This window comes from Varanus komodoensis, unplaced genomic scaffold (assembly GCF_004798865.1).
Source record: "Varanus komodoensis strain SLA01 unplaced genomic scaffold, ASM479886v1 scaffold1, whole genome shotgun sequence".
Taxonomy (NCBI): domain Eukaryota; kingdom Metazoa; phylum Chordata; class Lepidosauria; order Squamata; family Varanidae; genus Varanus; species Varanus komodoensis.
The window spans coordinates 34,940,042-34,958,214 of NW_025335268.1; the positions used below are offsets into that span (position 1 = coordinate 34,940,042).

Here is an 18,173-nt window from a genome sequence, read left to right on the forward strand (position 1 = left end):
TTTTCTGCCCTTTTACTTGCCCTTTTCTGCCCTTTTCCCAAGATAGCAATATCTTATTTTTAGATGTAGTCACCAGAACTACATGCAGCAGTCCCACTGTGGTTACAATACTGACAGTTTTAATTCCTTTTCATATTGGGCCTAACATGGAGTTTTACCTTTTTCCAACGCAACTGCACAGAGCTGACATTTTCTCTGAGCTGTCCATCACAGCCCCAAGAGCCCTTTCTTGCTTCTTCTCCACCAGCTCAAACCCCGTCACCTTCCAACTTCAAGTATAAACAGATTGTTTTGCCCCATTGTGCTCACTTTACACTTGTTTACACTGAACTGCATGTGCCATTTTGATGCCCTTTTTCCCAGTTTGGAGAAAACCTTTTGCAGCTCCTTGCAATTCCTTTTTGCACCTACATAAATAGAAATCATCACATTTTTTGCCATTACACTGCTCACTCATAATTTATGAATACATTGAGTAACACTGGTACCAAAAGATTCCTGTGAGGCTCCTGTTAGGGAAACAGTTGATCATGGCATTGGTTTACCTCATTCACCAAATTTTACGGACTATCCAGACATCACTATCTTCCACTTGTAACCCTCCCATGTTTTCCAATTACTTTTCCTTTTTTTTCTTACCACAGAAAAACCATTAGGAAAGAAAAAATGAAATAGCTGTGCAATGCCTTCTGAATGATAGCACTAGAAGCCCTCTGTCTGAAAGCATCTCTTCACATTAGCAAAAACAGTTTGTGCTAATTAGAGAAACAAGTGCACATATATTTGTCACAGAATTTAGAGCTTTTTCTGGTACAGACTATGGAACATAAAACGTGGGCTATGTTACCTTTCATGAGTTTTCCATATAAAAATGGTCTGCCAACAAATCTTTTGCATGGGGGGTAGGGACAAGCCAAGATTCTCTTGCCTTGTTCAGGTCAAGCATTCATTTGACCTGCCTGGCCTTTTTTTTCCCTTTTTAAGATTGTTACTATTCTTTGGGATGGAATTAAACTGAACAATATGGTTACATCACTGTCTTTACAGTCATGTTTCCAGTGATCTGCAGTTGAATTTTACTATATAGTCTGCAAATCACTCCTATGAAATATATTTTGGTTTGTGCACATTCACTGATGAAGTAATTTCCGGCTCAAAATCAGGAAAATATAGAAGCATAATGAATTCATGAAGCAGACGCACTCCTTCTTAAAACCACCTCTTTTGAAATACCTGTCATGGCCTCTGACACATAATGGAGTGTTCATCAGGTGGAAACAGTCTCTTTTACTACATAAAGTTGATTAAAGAAACCATTATGTTCCTCATCAGTTTTGGCTTTCAATCCTTTTTCTGGAGCATTGCCCATTCCAATTTATAGCCGGAAAACACATGCTTTGACTGCAGAATAGGGACATGGCAGGTCTTTCCAACTTTCTTTTTGTATTCTCATCCAGCAGGGTACCAGAATCAGCTGAACTTGAACCAGGAACCTTCTGAACTTTACAGTGGCACCTCAGGAGGTGAAGACACTCCAATGTTGAATAATGGCTGGAGAAAAGAAAGTATGGTTTTCCCTGGGCTCCAGCATAACTCTATGCATGACATTCCAATGATCCTCCCTGACCTAGCCTGGCTATAAATACACCATTATTTGTTTCTTAGATTTATGTCCTACCCCATTAGCCAGGAAGGCTATATATCTGTATGTCAAGCCCAGAGACTAAACCTGCCTAGGGACAAAACCTAGTCCTGGCCTACTTTAGTTGGCTACTTCTGCTCCAGCATCCTTGAACCTGACCTTTGGCTATGCTGAGTGGCAATGATGAAGTCCAACGATGAAGTTTTGAAGTCCAAAACACCCAGTGGGCACCAAGTTGGGGAAGGTCACTCTGGTCCAACCAATACTTGCTCTCCAACTCTTCTACTTGTCACCTTCCTTCTTGTAGCCAACTTAGATCATTTGGGCTTTGACTCCCTTCAGTGAATTCTAGATTGACCTTCCATAAACTGGTGCTCTCCAGATGTTTTAGACTTACCTCTGATCAGCCTCAACCAGGATGGCCAACAGTCAGGAATTCTGAGAGCTGTAGTCCAGAACATTTTGAGGTCAAGGAAAGATGCTGTAGTTTATCCTTACTACAGTCTGCTTGTGTGGATCCATTCACAACTCTAGACTCAAGCTTCTAGGCAAATGACTCTTGGCAATGTCAGCTCCTGATCCTTCCAGGTCTTGGATCACTGAGGAACTCAGATATGACCAGACTGCCTCAGGTGCACTGGTGACAGAGACAGGAAATGTTCCAGTTTATGCCTACATCCCTCCAAACCAGGATTATAGTGCTGTGGAACTCGGAGTGATCATCTTCTCACTCAGAGGATACTGTTTCTTTATTCAACTGCTGTAAACACTGTAAAGTGAGGATCAGTGGATGCAGCTCTTGTTAAATGCCACACCAAGTCACACCTATGGAACTCACACATTTTTACCAAAATCAGTACAAATATTTTAAATCAACATGTACGTGTCGGCATGCCTCACCATTCCTTCCCCACCACCTCCATTTTTCACTGTCTGGTACAGAATCATAGCCCAGGTCACAGAACAAAAAGGGGAAAAAAAAGAATAAGAACCTCTTCAACAGAGTGTTGCTGCAAACTGCCCCCAAGGTAACAGATTTGTTTTCCTTTTGAATAATATTTCAGAACCCTGCTATGGATGTCTGAACAATCTCCATGGTACCTACAGTCCTCAGTTAACAGAGAAGAAACGTGACTTCAAGTATACTATAGCTTTTTGTTTGTTCCTTTTTGCTATTACTATTGATGCAAATAGTAGAAAGTGATGGGGGATGGACTTATGTTCCCTGCTTTTAAAAGGACAGCATGATATAAAGCAGTCTATAAAAGAATGAATGAAGAAGAAAAAGGGCAGTCTTTTAAAATCCCTCTATTAGCTTACATCAGCTACTTTTTGCAGCAAACACAGAAGAACCATCACAACAAGCCAAAAGCCACATTTCCCAACGTAACACTGAATAGCTCTCATCCTTTGCTCGCCCTGAAAAACCAGCACAATGTTGATTCAAAGAAAAGAAATCCCAAACCAAAGAGACCCCCCTCCCACCCAGATTCCCAATAATGTTCAAAGTTGATGCCTTCTTTTGGGCACGTGGAAACTTTTCCCAGTTGCACTTTCTTCCTTTGCTCCAGTATCTTTTGCAGATCACTCTCAGGCCTCCATGACACTTCCTGGGTCGGCCCTTATGAGAAAAAATTATTCGGTTTTCCCTCTCTCTGGTCTCTGCTCTCATTTCATTTGAGGCGTTGAGTCACATTAGCCAGAGCTACTGCAAAGGCCTGCACTGCTGAAAACGGATATTGAAAGTCCAAAATGTATGCGTTGCCGTCAATCCTCCCAAACTGCATGACCTGGAGGATAAAGTAGTGGGAGGAGAAAAGGAATTCAAGTGGATAAACAGACATTGTATATGAGTATTCAGATGACAGTTAAATAAAGAGTGGGCTCTTAATGGAGGGAGAAGTTCGCAAGCTCTTAGGTCACCTTGGGAATCCAGCTGGTATGTGGTTTCAGCGGAATCACTGAGGTTGTCCTGAAAGGATGCTTTCAAAGACCAGGCAAAATTGCCCACAATATTTAGGGAGCTGAATCCAAGAAAGAATGCTGGGGAGGCTACGTCCGCACAGCAGGCGTTTCCCAAGCTTTGCAGCAAATCCAAGTATATGAGTTCTAGTAAGTTCATACACTTGATCTGTTATAAGCAGCATAGACTCTGTCCTAGAAGCTCCGTGCAGGCACTGTGAATACCGTGCCTGATGGCTTGTTTTGTGACAAAACATTTTAGAGGTGCTAGGATGGGAGCAGGGGGTTGTTTATAAATCTGTGTAGCTCATGTGGATTTTTTGTTTAGCTTTATAAATGTTGTAAAAGTGTGGATGGTGGCAAACTTGTGTTTATAGTACATAACTCTGAAGGCCATCTGTATTCTGTGAAACACGATGCCTCTGAACACCATCACTTCAAATGTGAGGGAGATGGGCACTCCTAATGAGAGCAAAAAGCACTTTTTGTTCTCAAGAAGCAAGCAGTGGCCTTGCTTTTTTGCAAGAAACACACATATTGGTGGAAGAAAAAAAAACAACTTGACAAAGATTGGGTAGGGGAAGTCTCTACTAGAGGAAATTCTAAGAATGCTAAAGGCTATACTAATATGTAAAAATACACCAATAGCAGTGTAACAAGCAATCTCCAGTTCAGATGGGAGCTTCCTTACTTTAGTGGACACATCTACAAACTTGATAATTGCCATGATGAATGTATATGGTCTTAGTTTGGATTCACCTGCCTGCTATTTCTTATAAACATTTGTTAATTAGAGACTTTAATGAGATTCTTGGCCCAATTTTGGATAACACTAATCTCTGTCACAAATTTCAGTCTAATTCAGTCAGTGCTGAAGGCCTGCATGTCAGAGTTACATGTGATATATAGATATCCTGTGGAAAAGGATTGTGTCTTTTTTCATCTGAGGACCAAAACTGTTTTAGATTAGATTATGTACTGGTCTTTAGATCATGCTGTTTCATTTAGGAATTAAATTCTCTAATATTGTTATGCCCTGTAGCATCTGGTACATGACTGTTTCTCTTAATGATAATAATTTTAAAACACAGATGGCTTCTGAATTTAAAGAATATTTTGAGATTAACAAGGATTCAGCTACATCCTGGGCTACTGAATTATAGGTGTCTATGGCTTATATGAAGGGAAGGATTATTACATATGCTTCTCACAACAAAAAGATTAGGGTGATGTAAGAAGAAAATCTGGATAAAACAATAAAGTCTTTATTTAATCAACATAAAGCTTGCTCCTGCCCAGATCTCTATCAAACACCACAGTGTGTTAAATATGGATTGAATAAGTGAAGAATGCTGACAGGGAGAAAATTAATGCCTTCAAAACAGGATGTTGGAGAAGAGCTTTGCAAATATCCTGGACTAACAGAAAGACAAAGAAATGGGTCCTAGATTAAATCAAGTGAGAATTTGCCCGGGAAGCAAAATGACAAAACTGAACTGTCATATATTGGGCACATCATGAGAAGGCAAAATTCACTGGAGAAGACAATCATGCTAGGGAAAATCGAAGGCAGAAGAAAAAAGGAAGCCCAAACAAGAGATGGAGTGACTCCATAAAGGAAACCACAGCCTTGAATTTATAAGAGCTGAGCAGAGCTGTGAAGGACAGGACATCTTGGTGGCCTTTTATTCAAAGGATCACCACAAGGAGAAGACTTTACAGCACATAACGACATAGCATGTGTGCTTTGGCACCTCCTATACAGTTAGAAAAATTAATTGGCTGTTTACCAAAAGTTAAACCTATATTAGTTATAAATGTCTTTTGGAGCAAAATTAAGTGTATGTTCACTATATTAGAAAGAAATGGAACAGAAAGCTACAATGTTCTATACAGCCTAATAAAGTGAGTACACCCCTCACATTTTGTAAATATTTTATTATATCTTTTCATGTAACAACCCTGAAGAAATGACACTTTGCTACAATGTAAAGTAGTGAGTATACAGATTGTATAACAGTGTAAATTTGCTGTCCCCTCAAAATAACTCAACACACAGCCATTAATGTCTAAACCGCTGGCAACAAAAGTGAGTACACCCCTAAGTGAAACTGTCCATATTGGGCCCAAAGTGTCAATATTTTGTGTGGCCACCATTATTTTCCAGCACTGCCTTAACCCTCTTGGGTATGGAGTTCACCAGAGCTTCACAGGTTGCCACTGGAGTCCTCTTCCACTCCTCCATGACGACATCACGGAGCTGGTGGATGTTAAGAGACCTTGCGCTCCTCCACCTTCCATTTCAGGATGCCCCACAGATGCTCAATAGGGTTTAGGTCTGGAGACATGCTTGGCAAGTCCATCACCTTTACCCTTAGCTTCTTTAGCAAGGCAGTGGTCGTCTTGGAGGTGTGTTTGGGGTCGTTATCATGTTGGAATACTGCCCTGCAGCCCAGTCTCCAAAGGGAGGGGATCATGCTCTGCTTCAGTATGTCACAGTACATGTTGGCATTCATGGTTCCCTCAATGAACTGTAGCTCCCCAGTGCCGGCAGCACTCATGCAGGCCCAGACCATGACACTCCCACCACCATACTTGACTGTAGGCAAGACACACTTCTCTTTGTAATCCTCACCTGGTTGTTGCCACACACGCTTGACACGATCTCAATCAAATAAGTTTATCTTGGTCTCATCAGGCCACAGGACATGGTTCCACTAATCCATGTCCTTACTCTGCTTGTCTTCAGCAAACTGTTTGCGGGCTTTCTTATGCATCATCTTTAGAAGAGGCTTCCTTCTGGTACAACAGCCCTGCAGACCAATTTGATGCAGTGTGCGGCGTATGGTCTGAGCACTGACAGGCTGACCCACCACCCCTTCAACCTCTGCAGCAATGCTGGCAGCACTCATACGTCTATTTCCCAAGGCCAACCTCTGGATATGATGCTGAGCACGTGCACTCAACTTCTTTGGTTGACCATGGTGAGGCCTGTTCTGAGTGGAACCTGTCCTGTTAAAGCGCTGTATGGTCTTGGCCACCGTGCTGCAGCTCAGTTTCAGGGTCTTTTCAATCTTCTTATAGCCTAGGCCATCTTTATGTAGAGCAACAATCCTTTTTTTCAGATCCTCAGAGAGTTCTTTGCCATGAGGTGCCATATTGAACTTCCAGTGACCAGTATGATGAGAGAGTGAGAGTGATAACACCAAATTTAACACATCTGCTCCCCATTCACACCTGAGACCATGTAATGAGTCACATGACACCGGGAAAATGGCTAATAATGCCCAATTTGGACAGTTTCACTTAGGGGTGTACTCACTTTTGTTGCCAGAGGTTTAGACATTAATGGCTGTATGTTGAGTTATTTTGAGGGGACAGCAAATTTACACTGTTATACAATCTGTATACTCACTACTTTACATTGTAGCAAAGTGTCATTTCTTCAGGGTTGTCACATGAAAAGATATAATAAAATATTTACAAAATGTGAGGGGTGTACTCACTTGTGTGATATACTATAAATGGAAGGTTGCCTATACTTCCTTATGTACTATTTTGTTAGATTTAAAACCGAATCTGATTCAGAAAACATTAAGTTCTGATTCAGCAAACATTAGAGACAACACTGTCTAATTAAGAAAAAAATGGTGACCTCTGCTAAATGTTATGCAGATAACTTATCAGTGATATTTAGGCGTGCTCTGTGGAAACTCTTTTTAGCTGGAAGCCAGTGCTTGCATAAATCTTGATTTTGAAAAATCTATGATAACAGATGCTCATGAGCTTTTAAATTATAATCTTTTGATGGGGGGATTAACAAACAGAAAAAGTGGGTTCTGGGAGCCACAACAGTCGCAAAGCAAGCTATCCTTTGTGCCTGGAAGAATAAACACCCAGTCAATGGACTCAAGATCTTACTGCTCTGACTGCATTCGAATGCCCATCTTTATAGCTGATTTTGGGTGGAAACCTATGTAGACACGTGCTTTGCTTATACAAATACATATATTTGAGACAGAGGTGGCAAAACCTTTTAAAAATCAATAGTATTGTGAACAGCTCTTGCAACTGGATATGCTTTCATTCTTGTTTTTCTGATGATCTTGTTATCAGCATTATTGTGTTCAGTTCTCCTTTTTGTTTTAATTGCAAATCATGTTTTTGTAAAAAAAAAAAAAAAGGAGCATGAGTTCTGGCTGTCCTTGGTGGGTCCTGGGTCACACGGATGCAAAGTGATTGGAATCCCAAAACATCTTACGAATATCACACTTTGCAGTGACTTGTCTGCGCAGGCTCTCAAGCTGGCAGTGAAATCACACACACGTAGCAGCAGCAGCAGCAGCAAGTTCCTTTTCCAAAATTATAGCTAAGATTTTGCTAATTGGTTGGAATTGATGAGACCACTCATCTTTCCTCCAGATTGATCCTGCTGGAATGAATACTGTCACCTGCTACTACTGTTTTCAAATTCACTCTCCCATACTTAGTTTAGAGAGCATTTTCACTGCCTCGTTATATTTTACTTCTATCCTAGCCTTCTTTTAGAAAAGTCAGAATTGTTTATATGGGTCTCTTATCCATGGACTATTTCAAATGGATGCCAGTGTTGGAAGGCTGAACACCAGACTAGCTGGGAACAGTCATTTCATTTGAGCAGGCAATTGTTATACTTCTGTGATCATTTAATCCTGCTCTCACTTGAATTATCCTATTATACACACAGCTTTTAATTCCTTATCTTTTAGTCTAGATTAAACTGGTCTTTTTGGGAGCAATGCACAACAGATTCCTAAGGGCCTCCTGGCTAGTGGATGGAGGTTGCCAAATATTTTGTAATCGCAGAGATTTTCAGCACAGCTGCCAATTGCTATCTCAGGCAGACCCCTCTAACTGTGCTGCACTCCATTTGCAATCTGGAAACAAGCTAAGCTGGTAGAGGGTTTCTTTTCTCCTCTCAGCCTACAGCTCTTAATCTCCTTTTCTGCCCAATGCACTTGAAACAAAGGTGGACAGAAAGGGAAAAACTAGAATATACCAGTGAAAGAATTCCTCCTCTCACATGTGTGCTCAGGACTCTGCTGGTTCCTCCTCACAAGTAGTTTTCAGAAGCTTGGAAAGGAGAACGAAAAAGGACCAGTGGCTGGAGGGGATCAAGAATCACCCTGATCTCGGCTCATAGAAAACAGAGGGAGAGAAGCTTTGTGCCCTTGTTCATACATCTTAGTTTCACAATATGGCAGCCTAGGGTTTGAGTTCATTTATTCTTCTGTCACTTTCCCCCTGAACATACTTTGTTATTGCCTGCTTTTCAAATTAGTCTTGTTTTCACCAGCCTTCCCACCCAGAGGGAGGGCAATAGCTCAATGGCAGAGCCCAGGCTTTGCTTGCAGAAGGTCCTGTGCTCCATCTCTGAATTCTCCAGGTACAGCTGGGAAAGACGTCTGCCTGAAACCCTGGAGAATCACTATACCAACCAGTGTGAGCAGGACTGGGCTAGAGCGGACAATGGACTGACTCAGTATAAGATAGCTTCCTATGTTCCTTAGTGCCCTCCAGATGTGTTGGATTACAATTCCCAGCAGCACCAGTCACTGCAGGCATTGATCAGGCTGGATGGACAGTACACAGATCAGATTATGACATTATCCACGGATCATGATGTTTCCATTCCCATTCTAATTATATGGGTTCATATGTCCACACATAGTATACCATCAATCATCTCTGAGGACAGAAGTTAAACTGATGAGCAATTGCTCCCCACATTTTTCTTTCTGGAATGGAATTGTTTTGGGCCTATGTATTCCTGCTCGGCAGCTGTCTATACCTCAAAGGAGAATCTTCGTGTGTGCTGCATTCAATACTTGGGTGGCTGAGACATTGACAGATACACAAGCACAATGCAAACACTATGTGGCACACACGTTCCTAAGACCTAGTACAGACAGAACACTCCTCAGGGGCTGAGGGATCAGGATCCAAGTTGTGCCAGCCCTGGCTTCTCATATGCCACCAGTATCCTCCAATTATACCTGCAGTCAAGTGCGCTTGAACACATCAAAATGAATTCAACACACAGGGCAAGGCCTAGTATAAGAAAGGGCCTTGAATGTCTTACCTGTCTCCCTTCCAGCTCAATCTGGAAGTTTTTTGCAGATTCTTGGGTCACTCTCCCTCCAAAGTCCAGCTGATAGACTTGAGTTGCCTCATTCCACAAGGGTTGCTTGTTAGCCATCACATACACAAAGCCCTGACTTCCCAGCCGCCCATCCTCCTTTTCGTTTGCTTTTCGGCACTTAAATTCATCCAGCTCACTGGCTGTCCTCAAGTTCCTTTTTGTTTTCCACCCCTTTTTACTGCCCTGGCTCTGGTTCATCAATTCATCCCCACTAATAAACAGTTCAGGCTCACTCTCTGAGCTGTCCTGAAATTCGTTCATCTTGTTCAGTTTTTTTGACTTCATCTGGTCCTTCTGACTTTTGATTTTTTTCTTCTCCCTGCCTAGTCTCGGGCTTGATATCAGCGAGTTGAAATCAGTCAACGTTGTCCTGGCCTCCTTTTTGACTTTTCCTTCAGTGATAGCCTGCATGTTTCCTTCATCTGCTCGGCTATCTAGGCGCTTCCGATTCTTCTTCCCAAACTTGTCTGTCCGCTGAGGAACAGGGCTTTCTGTCAAGGAGAGCACTTCTTGGAAGTTGTCTGCGGTCTCTGCCATGGCATCTGAGCCCACGTGACCGGGAGGCTCTGCTGGTGGCGGAGACATGACTGGCTTCTCCACCACAAGAAGGGCCTTGGGGGGTAGAGAGCTTTGGGAGCTCTGTGCAGCAGGGGGGCATGTGCTGTAGGAATTCCATGGGTGCAAGGCCATCGGTGGCAGCTGTAAACTCGAGCAAGTACTATTTCCAGGATACATGGGGGGCAAAGGACAGTAGGAGAGGTTTGAAGGGTAACCTGGCTGAAGCACAACAGTTGGTTCCTGTTGCGCAATCTGGGGTGGGGCCAGAGCTTCTTTGGGAGAACAAGGGACCTGCATTCCCTGAAGAGGTGGGGGTGGAGGAGGAGGGACACTGTAGCTCCCTGCATACGGAGCTCCAACCCCGTAACTCATCTGGAAAGTGGCAGTGGGACTGGTGGGAGACTTAGGGGAAACAAATGGCACTCGGGATATATCCAGATGCTGGGCCTGACCAATGACTACAGGGGCCGCTTTAATGGGGTTAGGCAAAGTATTATGGGCCGTCCTTTCTTGAGGAACCCATATCTCCTCACTCACCATTGGCTCCCACTGATAGGGGGGTGGTCTTTTGACCCCAATGCTAGGCTCTGTCATGGCTACTGGGACATGGCGCATTGATTTATCCACAGGGCAGTGCTGAGAAAGCGCCTCGTCCTCCATGAAAGCAGAATTTACGTAATCTGTCCGTTCACGGGAGCTGTCGGGCGGACTAAGCAAATTGTAAGAGGACTGGGAAGCCAAAGGCGAAGTACTGACAGAGTGTGCGATTATGGAGCTGTGTTGCGAGTTACTCCCCGTCGTTATGTCCGGCCTCAAGGTGCCAACGCCAGAGGCATTGCTGTTAGTGTTAACGTTGCCCAGGTTCCCACTCCCGCCGCTCGTGTTGCCGCTGATGCCACCACCGCTGTTGCTGCTGCACTGGCTGCAGGTGTAGAGAGCTGTGGGCACTCTCTGCTGGTACTGGGCTGCCACGACATTGCTCTTGAGCTTCGGTGGGAGCTGCAGCGTGGCCCTCTGGCTGTCGACCAACTGGGCCATTTTCAGGGCAGCCTCCCTGCTGTTCCTCCGCAGAGTAGCATGGATGATGCTATTGTCCAGCCTCTGCGTGAGACCACGGCCTTGAGACAGCTGGGCTGCAATCTCTGGGTAGGGTGGTGGATCCCCAGGTGGAATGGAGTAGCGAGGAACGGTGAGCCTATTCAAGGTGGCACTGGTGCAAGGCTGCTGGATCTTCTTCTCGGAGGAAGTAATCCGCAAGGTGGCGGAACTACCAGGCCCTGGCAAAGTGTACGTGTTCTGGGCACACAGCATCCGCGCACGGGGTCGGCACACCTCCTCGACATTCCCACTGCTGTCAAAGGTGGTTATCCTCTCGTAGCCCAGAGGGGTCTGATACGGCCCTGCTGAATAAAGGGGGAAATCTCCCTTTTTCAAACAGAGGTCTATGGGAGGTTGTGGGGGCACAGGAGGAGGAGGAGGTGCTGTGGTTGGAGCTGCTGGTATGGTTCCAGGGTATGGAGGGGGAGGGTTCATTTTGTTCATCTGGATTTCTTGGGCAGTGCCGAAGACAGCTGCTTCTCCTTCAGCCACCTGCGGAACCGGACGCATCGTTTTGGCTTTATGGAGGTGCTCGTGGTCTCTTTCCCCATCTCTGTGGTCCACAATTGCCATCTGGATTGCACCCTGAGGCGGCAGGGGTAGCGGAGGGGGTGCCTGGATGATGCGCCCCATTTCTACTCCTCCAAAGATCACCTGACCCGGGTTGGAGTACCTGTTTGGGATCGGGTAGTGGACTGCATTATCGGTCACGTGGTCTGCAGCTGGCACAGCTGACGTCTGATTTGCAAGGACATCCAATTGCACATTCTGATTGGCCAGCAGAGACTGAACCAACCCTATGCTCTGAGTTGGTGACATTGCTTGTGCTGAGCTGTGAATAGGAGCAATTGGGATGTTTACAGTGCACGGAGGGTTGTTCTCAGGAACTCCGGATGCTCCAGTCACTATGACAAAAACATACAGCATTATGTAGCAGTACTACAGCCTTTGCCGAAAGGAAAAGTAGGCTCATTCCTTGCCATTTGCTTATCCAGCCTTTGGCAAGTTTTATTCAATTGGTTTTTGAATTCGCTCTGTTACTTTGGTCTAGTGCACAAGTAATACTGTCTCCCTGCTAATGATGAGAAGCAAATAAGAAGCCAGGTCTGAGAAGATACATTTTCTCAGCAACAGCCCCTCCACTCCTTCGGAAAAATCCCCCTTCTCTTAATCCCCATTTCAGATCATAATTTAAGAGAAATCTCAGCTTTAAAAACATGAAGGTGATTCATGGTCATGGAAGGAAAGCAGTTTGCCCCAGAGAGGGCATGGGTGGGAGCCCATGCTGGATCTCTCCGAACCAATCCTGGATTTCCAGGATGAGTAGCAACAATCCAGTGCTCTAGTACAGTGTATTCTGTTAACCCAGACCCTTTCATGCAAACTCACTGAAGTCAGCAATGAGCCGTGGTTCTCCAAGGTTTCAGGCAGAAGCTTTTCCTGCCCTGGGCAGAGATACCAGGGACTGAACCTGGGACTGTGTGCATGCAGAGCAGGTGCTTTACCACTAGGCTGCCGTCCTTCCCATAAACTTCAGGCACTGAGAGGAATCCACCCCGCTCTAAGGCTGTGAACTCAAATCACCACTGGAAGCCGATCCTTATCAAAAAGAAGTACCCCTATTTTGTGTAACTCACAATGCCTCTTGATTGTTATTATGTGTGCCACATCTAAATACGGCTTCAATAGGCTTTCTGATTTCTAACTGCAGTAACACTGAAGTCTGATGATTTAATTCTCAATTCCACAAATGGTTGTTAAGTTCTCAGGAAACCACAGACAAGTGATGTGGGCTCCACTTGCATTGACTCATAACTGATCCATTTAAAGTCAATTAATTAGGAAAGCATCCACTGTACATCTGAACTGACTGTGGCATTTGTTTTGTTGATGGTCTTATAGATTGGCAATGTTGCTAGATCCAGCTGTGTCCTCAATTATGGCAACATACTGGCAACATAATGGGACCTAGAAACCTCCCAGCAGCTTGTTTCTTTCCTAGCCTAGCCTAGCCTGCCTAGCCTAGCCTATTCCCCTCATCCTACTTCCTTTTTCAACTTCTCATTCCTTACCAGAGTCAGTAAGGCAGTTATGAAGTTTCTGTTTATGCCAAGCAGTCTTCAGGAAGCCTGCATGCATGCTGCATCCAAGACAGCTCCTATGATCCTAGATACTTAAAAATACCATGCATGCACTGCAATGTCTAAGGACTTGGTGCTTGTGCTGTTTCCAACCAAAGTGGGACCTCCTGCCCCTACTTCTAATAAGTAAAGTGGAGGGGGGGGTGATAGTAGTGATGGTCCATCTAGGATCAGAAAGATGAAGACTTTGGGAAGGCCTTTAGGCTCTACACAGCTCCAGATGACATCACTGAAAGAACAACGGGACCCACATTTTCATTTCTGCATAGGTGTCCATGGCCTCCAAAGTTAGCAGGTTCCAGATCTGTTGCCATCGCAACCCCAAATACGTTCTTCAGATCCATTAACAGAATATCTTGTGCCTTGAGCTTTTCTTACAAGATTAACCAATGCACTTCAGGGTTGCAGATGCGCAGTTAAATCTCACCTGGCAAATCATCTTCATCTTCACTAAAAACATTGGGGTTGAAAACTGGCAGGTTTATATAGTCCATGGAAATCTTCCGCACTTCTGGAAGATATATAGTCATTTGCCTGGGCTGTAGATGCAGCAAGCTGGTTTTATAGATAACTGCAGATAGGAAGGAAAAAAAGGAAAGGAATAAAATCATAAGAGAGAAAATATAAAAGGAAACAACCAAGTGGGGTTGTTTCAACCATGACAAAACAAATCCATAGAATGTACTTTCATGCCCTGACTGCATAAAAGAAGCATAAACACATGTATTTTGCTGTGTATAGACATACTGTGAAGCTTCAAACCTAGGATGGTACACAGAAACAATATACACAGGTGCAGAAGTATTTTCTACTGAAGCATTCTATCTGAATTGTCTAAAGAAGCCTATAGGGTAAAGGGAATGGTCTACAATGATTTACTTCCATCACTGAAACTAAACAAGTTTGGCCCTGGATGGAGTCTAGATGGCAGAATGCTTGGGAACACAAAGTGTGAAAAAAGTCAGGATACCAGCAAGAGGAGAAAAAGGGAAAGGTAAGCAATTAAAGGAACTGTAGATATAGAGAGGTGTCCAATGTGATGCAAACACTAATGAAAAGAAGGATTTCTTTCTACATGGAACACTTTATTTTATTTTATTTTATTTTATTTTATTTTATTTTATTTTATTAACTTCTGTATACTGTCCACTACCAAATGGTCTCAGGACGGACACTTATCTGGGGAAAAACCCCTAGAACTAGACATGGAATCCTTTTAAATCATCCATCCTAGAGTGTTAAGCACCAGCAGAAGATCTCACACAAATAGTTGAAAGCGATTCTTAGCTGTTGTCAGGGCTGAAGGATGGATGGGAAGAGTCTACATTTCATCTTAAAGGTATCTTCTTCAAGAAATGGGTGGTTTCTAACTTTTCCTCTAGAGATAAGCTAAGAAACATTATTCTTAAATGAACTGGAAAAGAGAAGGTGTGCTTGTTGGATGGAGTATGGCCTTGACTAGTATCTTCTGGTGGCATCTGTTGCAGATGTCCATGGGCTACAGCCTCCTGCCAACTTGTATGACACTGGCCCAAACAATGCTCTGAAGACACACATTGATATTCTGCAAAGCTATGTCAGACTAAGCCTGTAATTTAAATAGCAGAATCCTGGGAACTATGCATGTCTCTCTGTGCTCTCTGGGAGAAGAAAGGACTGAAAGTGTAATTTATATTCAATAACAGGCCTCAGGAAATGTAGATACTACATTTGGGTTGTTTTTTAAAATGTTGATGTTACTAATATTTTTTAAGTAATAATGTAGCTGATAAAATTGACATGAACTGAGATATCACAGGAAACCTTGGAAAATTTAGACGAGCCACCGTAGAGTGTACATAAGACCATTAATCTCACAAAGTAATTGTAGAGAAGATCTGGCTGATAGCAACTTCATCACATAGGTTCTAGCCCCCACTTAGCCATGAAGCTCACTGGGTGACTTTGGGCCAGTCACTGACTCTCAGCCTAACCCACCTCACAGGGTCGTTGTTCTGAAGATAAAATGAGAGGAGGCTAGATAAGCCGCTTGAGTTCCTTGCAAGAAGAAAAAGGAGGGACATAAATGTAATGTAAAAATAATAATTAGAAAAGCATAGTTGTGGGAGTTGTTCCAAACTGTTAAGTAATCTCATTAGGAGTCAGGCTACACTGTGGGTAGAACACAACATAGATGGATGTAGACCTTGCAGCATATTTTCAATTTTTAATGCAACCACGTAGACTAGAAATTTCTATTTAAAAATGTGTTTTAAAATCCTCAGGCTGGTTTGGGAGCAAGTGCACATACAGAGAATTTTAATGGCAGTTTTTGTTGCTTGCTCCATATTAGAACTAAGATGCAGACTTTTTACTATTGACAAAAACTTGCTTTTTAGTCAGCAAGGGTCTGCAGTGAAGAACATCCTCAGGATTCTTACCTGCACCGAGATTGGTTGGTAGGAAAGCAGCCAAACCCACAATTTTGAATTTGGTTCCCCAAATATTTGATGTGACCTGAGCAAGGTAGTTGTGCTGCAATGAAAGGACATAACAAAATAACAACTGCTTTAAAATATTCACATTCATTGACTTAGCAGCCCCTTCAGCAACCCTATATGGTTCATCAGAATTATTATGTCCATAGTGGTGACATTGGTTTGTCTTAAGCATCTAATGAGTTTGATGTACAGTGAAATCAGAACCAGATTACATTCCACAATAAATATTGTGCTCAGTGACAAGCCATCAGTCACCTTTCACCATGAAATTTCTTCTGCTTTGGCACTACTCAGAATGAAGGTTATTTGATCAATGTTGGCAGGTAGATCATTAGACAGCCATGCCGTACCTGAGTGATATCTTCCAAAGGAAACTCTCTACGAGTTAGGCTTGGTGAACCTATGGAGGGCTTCCTTATTGGCAGCCTGGGAGATCTTGATATCTCCTGAGCAGCTCGTGATAACTTTGGAGATTTGCGAGCTTCTATATTAATTCTGCACAGAAAACAAAACAACAATGAACAGGAAAGCAACACAGAAGTTGTTTGCCTTTCTGTAAACAGAACATGGTACAAGATTAGCCAGGTGGCGGCTAAAATGATAATCAGCTTGTAATTCAGAAATAGTTTCAAGGGTAAACACCACTTTCATATAAAAAGATCTCTCACAATCATCCCTCAGCCATGTGTTCAGTCACAACCCAAGAATCAGTGGCTCACGGATCAGCCTTGGCCCTGTTACTTCAGATGGGCTGCCTGCCCTTTTCTGTTCTTTTTTTTAAGTGCTGCACTTGCATTCTTGCAGTTATCATGGCAATGAGAAGCCCATTGCCTTTAGATGTTGTTGGATGACAACCTGCACCATCCTTAATCATTGGCCATGTTGGCTGCAGGGGATCAGAACTGTAGGCCACAACTTCTCCATCTCTGGTTGATCTGTTTATTTGTAAAGGGTAACTTTAAATATAAAGAGTACAAAATCACTCAAAGGACTAGAAGAAAGATTCTTAGTGATATCACAGGGACCTGGCCAAGTAGCATCATTCATAGCTGGCTTCTGCTTCACACTTGTACACTGGTTTTGTTTTGTTAATTACCTAGCACTAGGAAGGAAAGGCACTTTTTGACCAAATGCTGCAAAAGAGCTTCCACCCTGGCCTCACTATTATAAAAATGGCACATCTTCATTCAAGGATATCAGTGGCAAACACAATCCAACAGAGATTGAACAATATCTCTAATTTTGGGTACTGTGAACATAGGTCAAAAACCTGCTTTTACATTATGTAAAGGGCTGAATGCAAACTGTAAACCAGAAACATGAGGTTATAACAGGTGAGGAAAGCATTTTTCTTTTCTCTTGGCCTACCACCAGTTTCAGGAACTAGGGATCATGATAGTTTTTTGCCCATGTATCAAACTAGACCATGCAGGTTAATACTGGCCTAAAGGGTACTACAGGAACAACAGCTGTTGTGAAGGCCAGGTTTCTGAGCACATGGCTAGAACTGTGCACTTCAGAGGAGCATCACTCACCTTGTAGAATCATTGTGTTTGAACACATCAAAGGGCCATCTAGCCTCACACAGAACCCCCAGGCCATCATGCTCCATAAGCAGAGGACAGGAAAGTGCTTACAAAACAAATGACTCAGGGAGTGAGCAAAGCGGACAGGGAAGGGAAATGTCTCCTAACACCACTAGCAAATTGGGCAATAAGTTCCCCTAAGTATCAGCAGAAAGGGAAGGAAAAGAAAAAGAAAAAAGAGAGAGCAAGAGAACAAATTACAAGATGGCTCTATATTTAGTTTTGCTATATATTCCCTAAACATATGCAGCACAAACTTAAAGTAATATTTTCTTTGTGTCTTTGTGGCTGGCAAAAAATAAAAAAGCAAGAAAACACATGAAGAGCATCTAGGGAAACTTCTTAAACTAGCAAGAGCAGGATGCAATGTGTCATTTTAGCATCCTGGACAACTATTCTTCACTGTTCGTTGCCCACAGTATTTACCTTAAGCCCATTTCCCTTATTTCTGCAATGCCGGCCAACTTTTCCAATTTATTTGAACGCCAAATCTTGGAACTCAGACAAAGATTGGAAAAGAAGTCA

The 18,173-nt window shown here is 43.1% G+C and overlaps 1 protein-coding gene across 4 annotated transcripts in view; it reads right to left on the bottom strand.

Annotated features, from left to right (window-relative positions):
* Positions 1 to 2,934: 2,934 nt before the first annotated feature.
* Positions 2,935 to 18,173, bottom strand: part of TULP4 (TUB like protein 4) — a 129,090-nt gene continuing 113,851 nt past the window's right edge. For all 4 annotated transcript variants that reach the window (XM_044421953.1, XM_044421964.1, XM_044421984.1 and 1 more), the window contains 5 exons: positions 16,413 to 16,557; positions 16,003 to 16,096; positions 14,010 to 14,153; positions 9,726 to 12,346; positions 2,935 to 3,432 (listed from right to left, as the gene is read on the bottom strand). In XM_044421953.1, the coding sequence (XP_044277888.1) occupies positions 3,316 to 3,432; positions 9,726 to 12,346; positions 14,010 to 14,153; positions 16,003 to 16,096; positions 16,413 to 16,557 (3,121 nt within the window). In that variant the 3' untranslated portion in view covers positions 2,935 to 3,315. The remainder of the gene's footprint in view (positions 3,433 to 9,725; positions 12,347 to 14,009; positions 14,154 to 16,002; positions 16,097 to 16,412; positions 16,558 to 18,173) is intronic.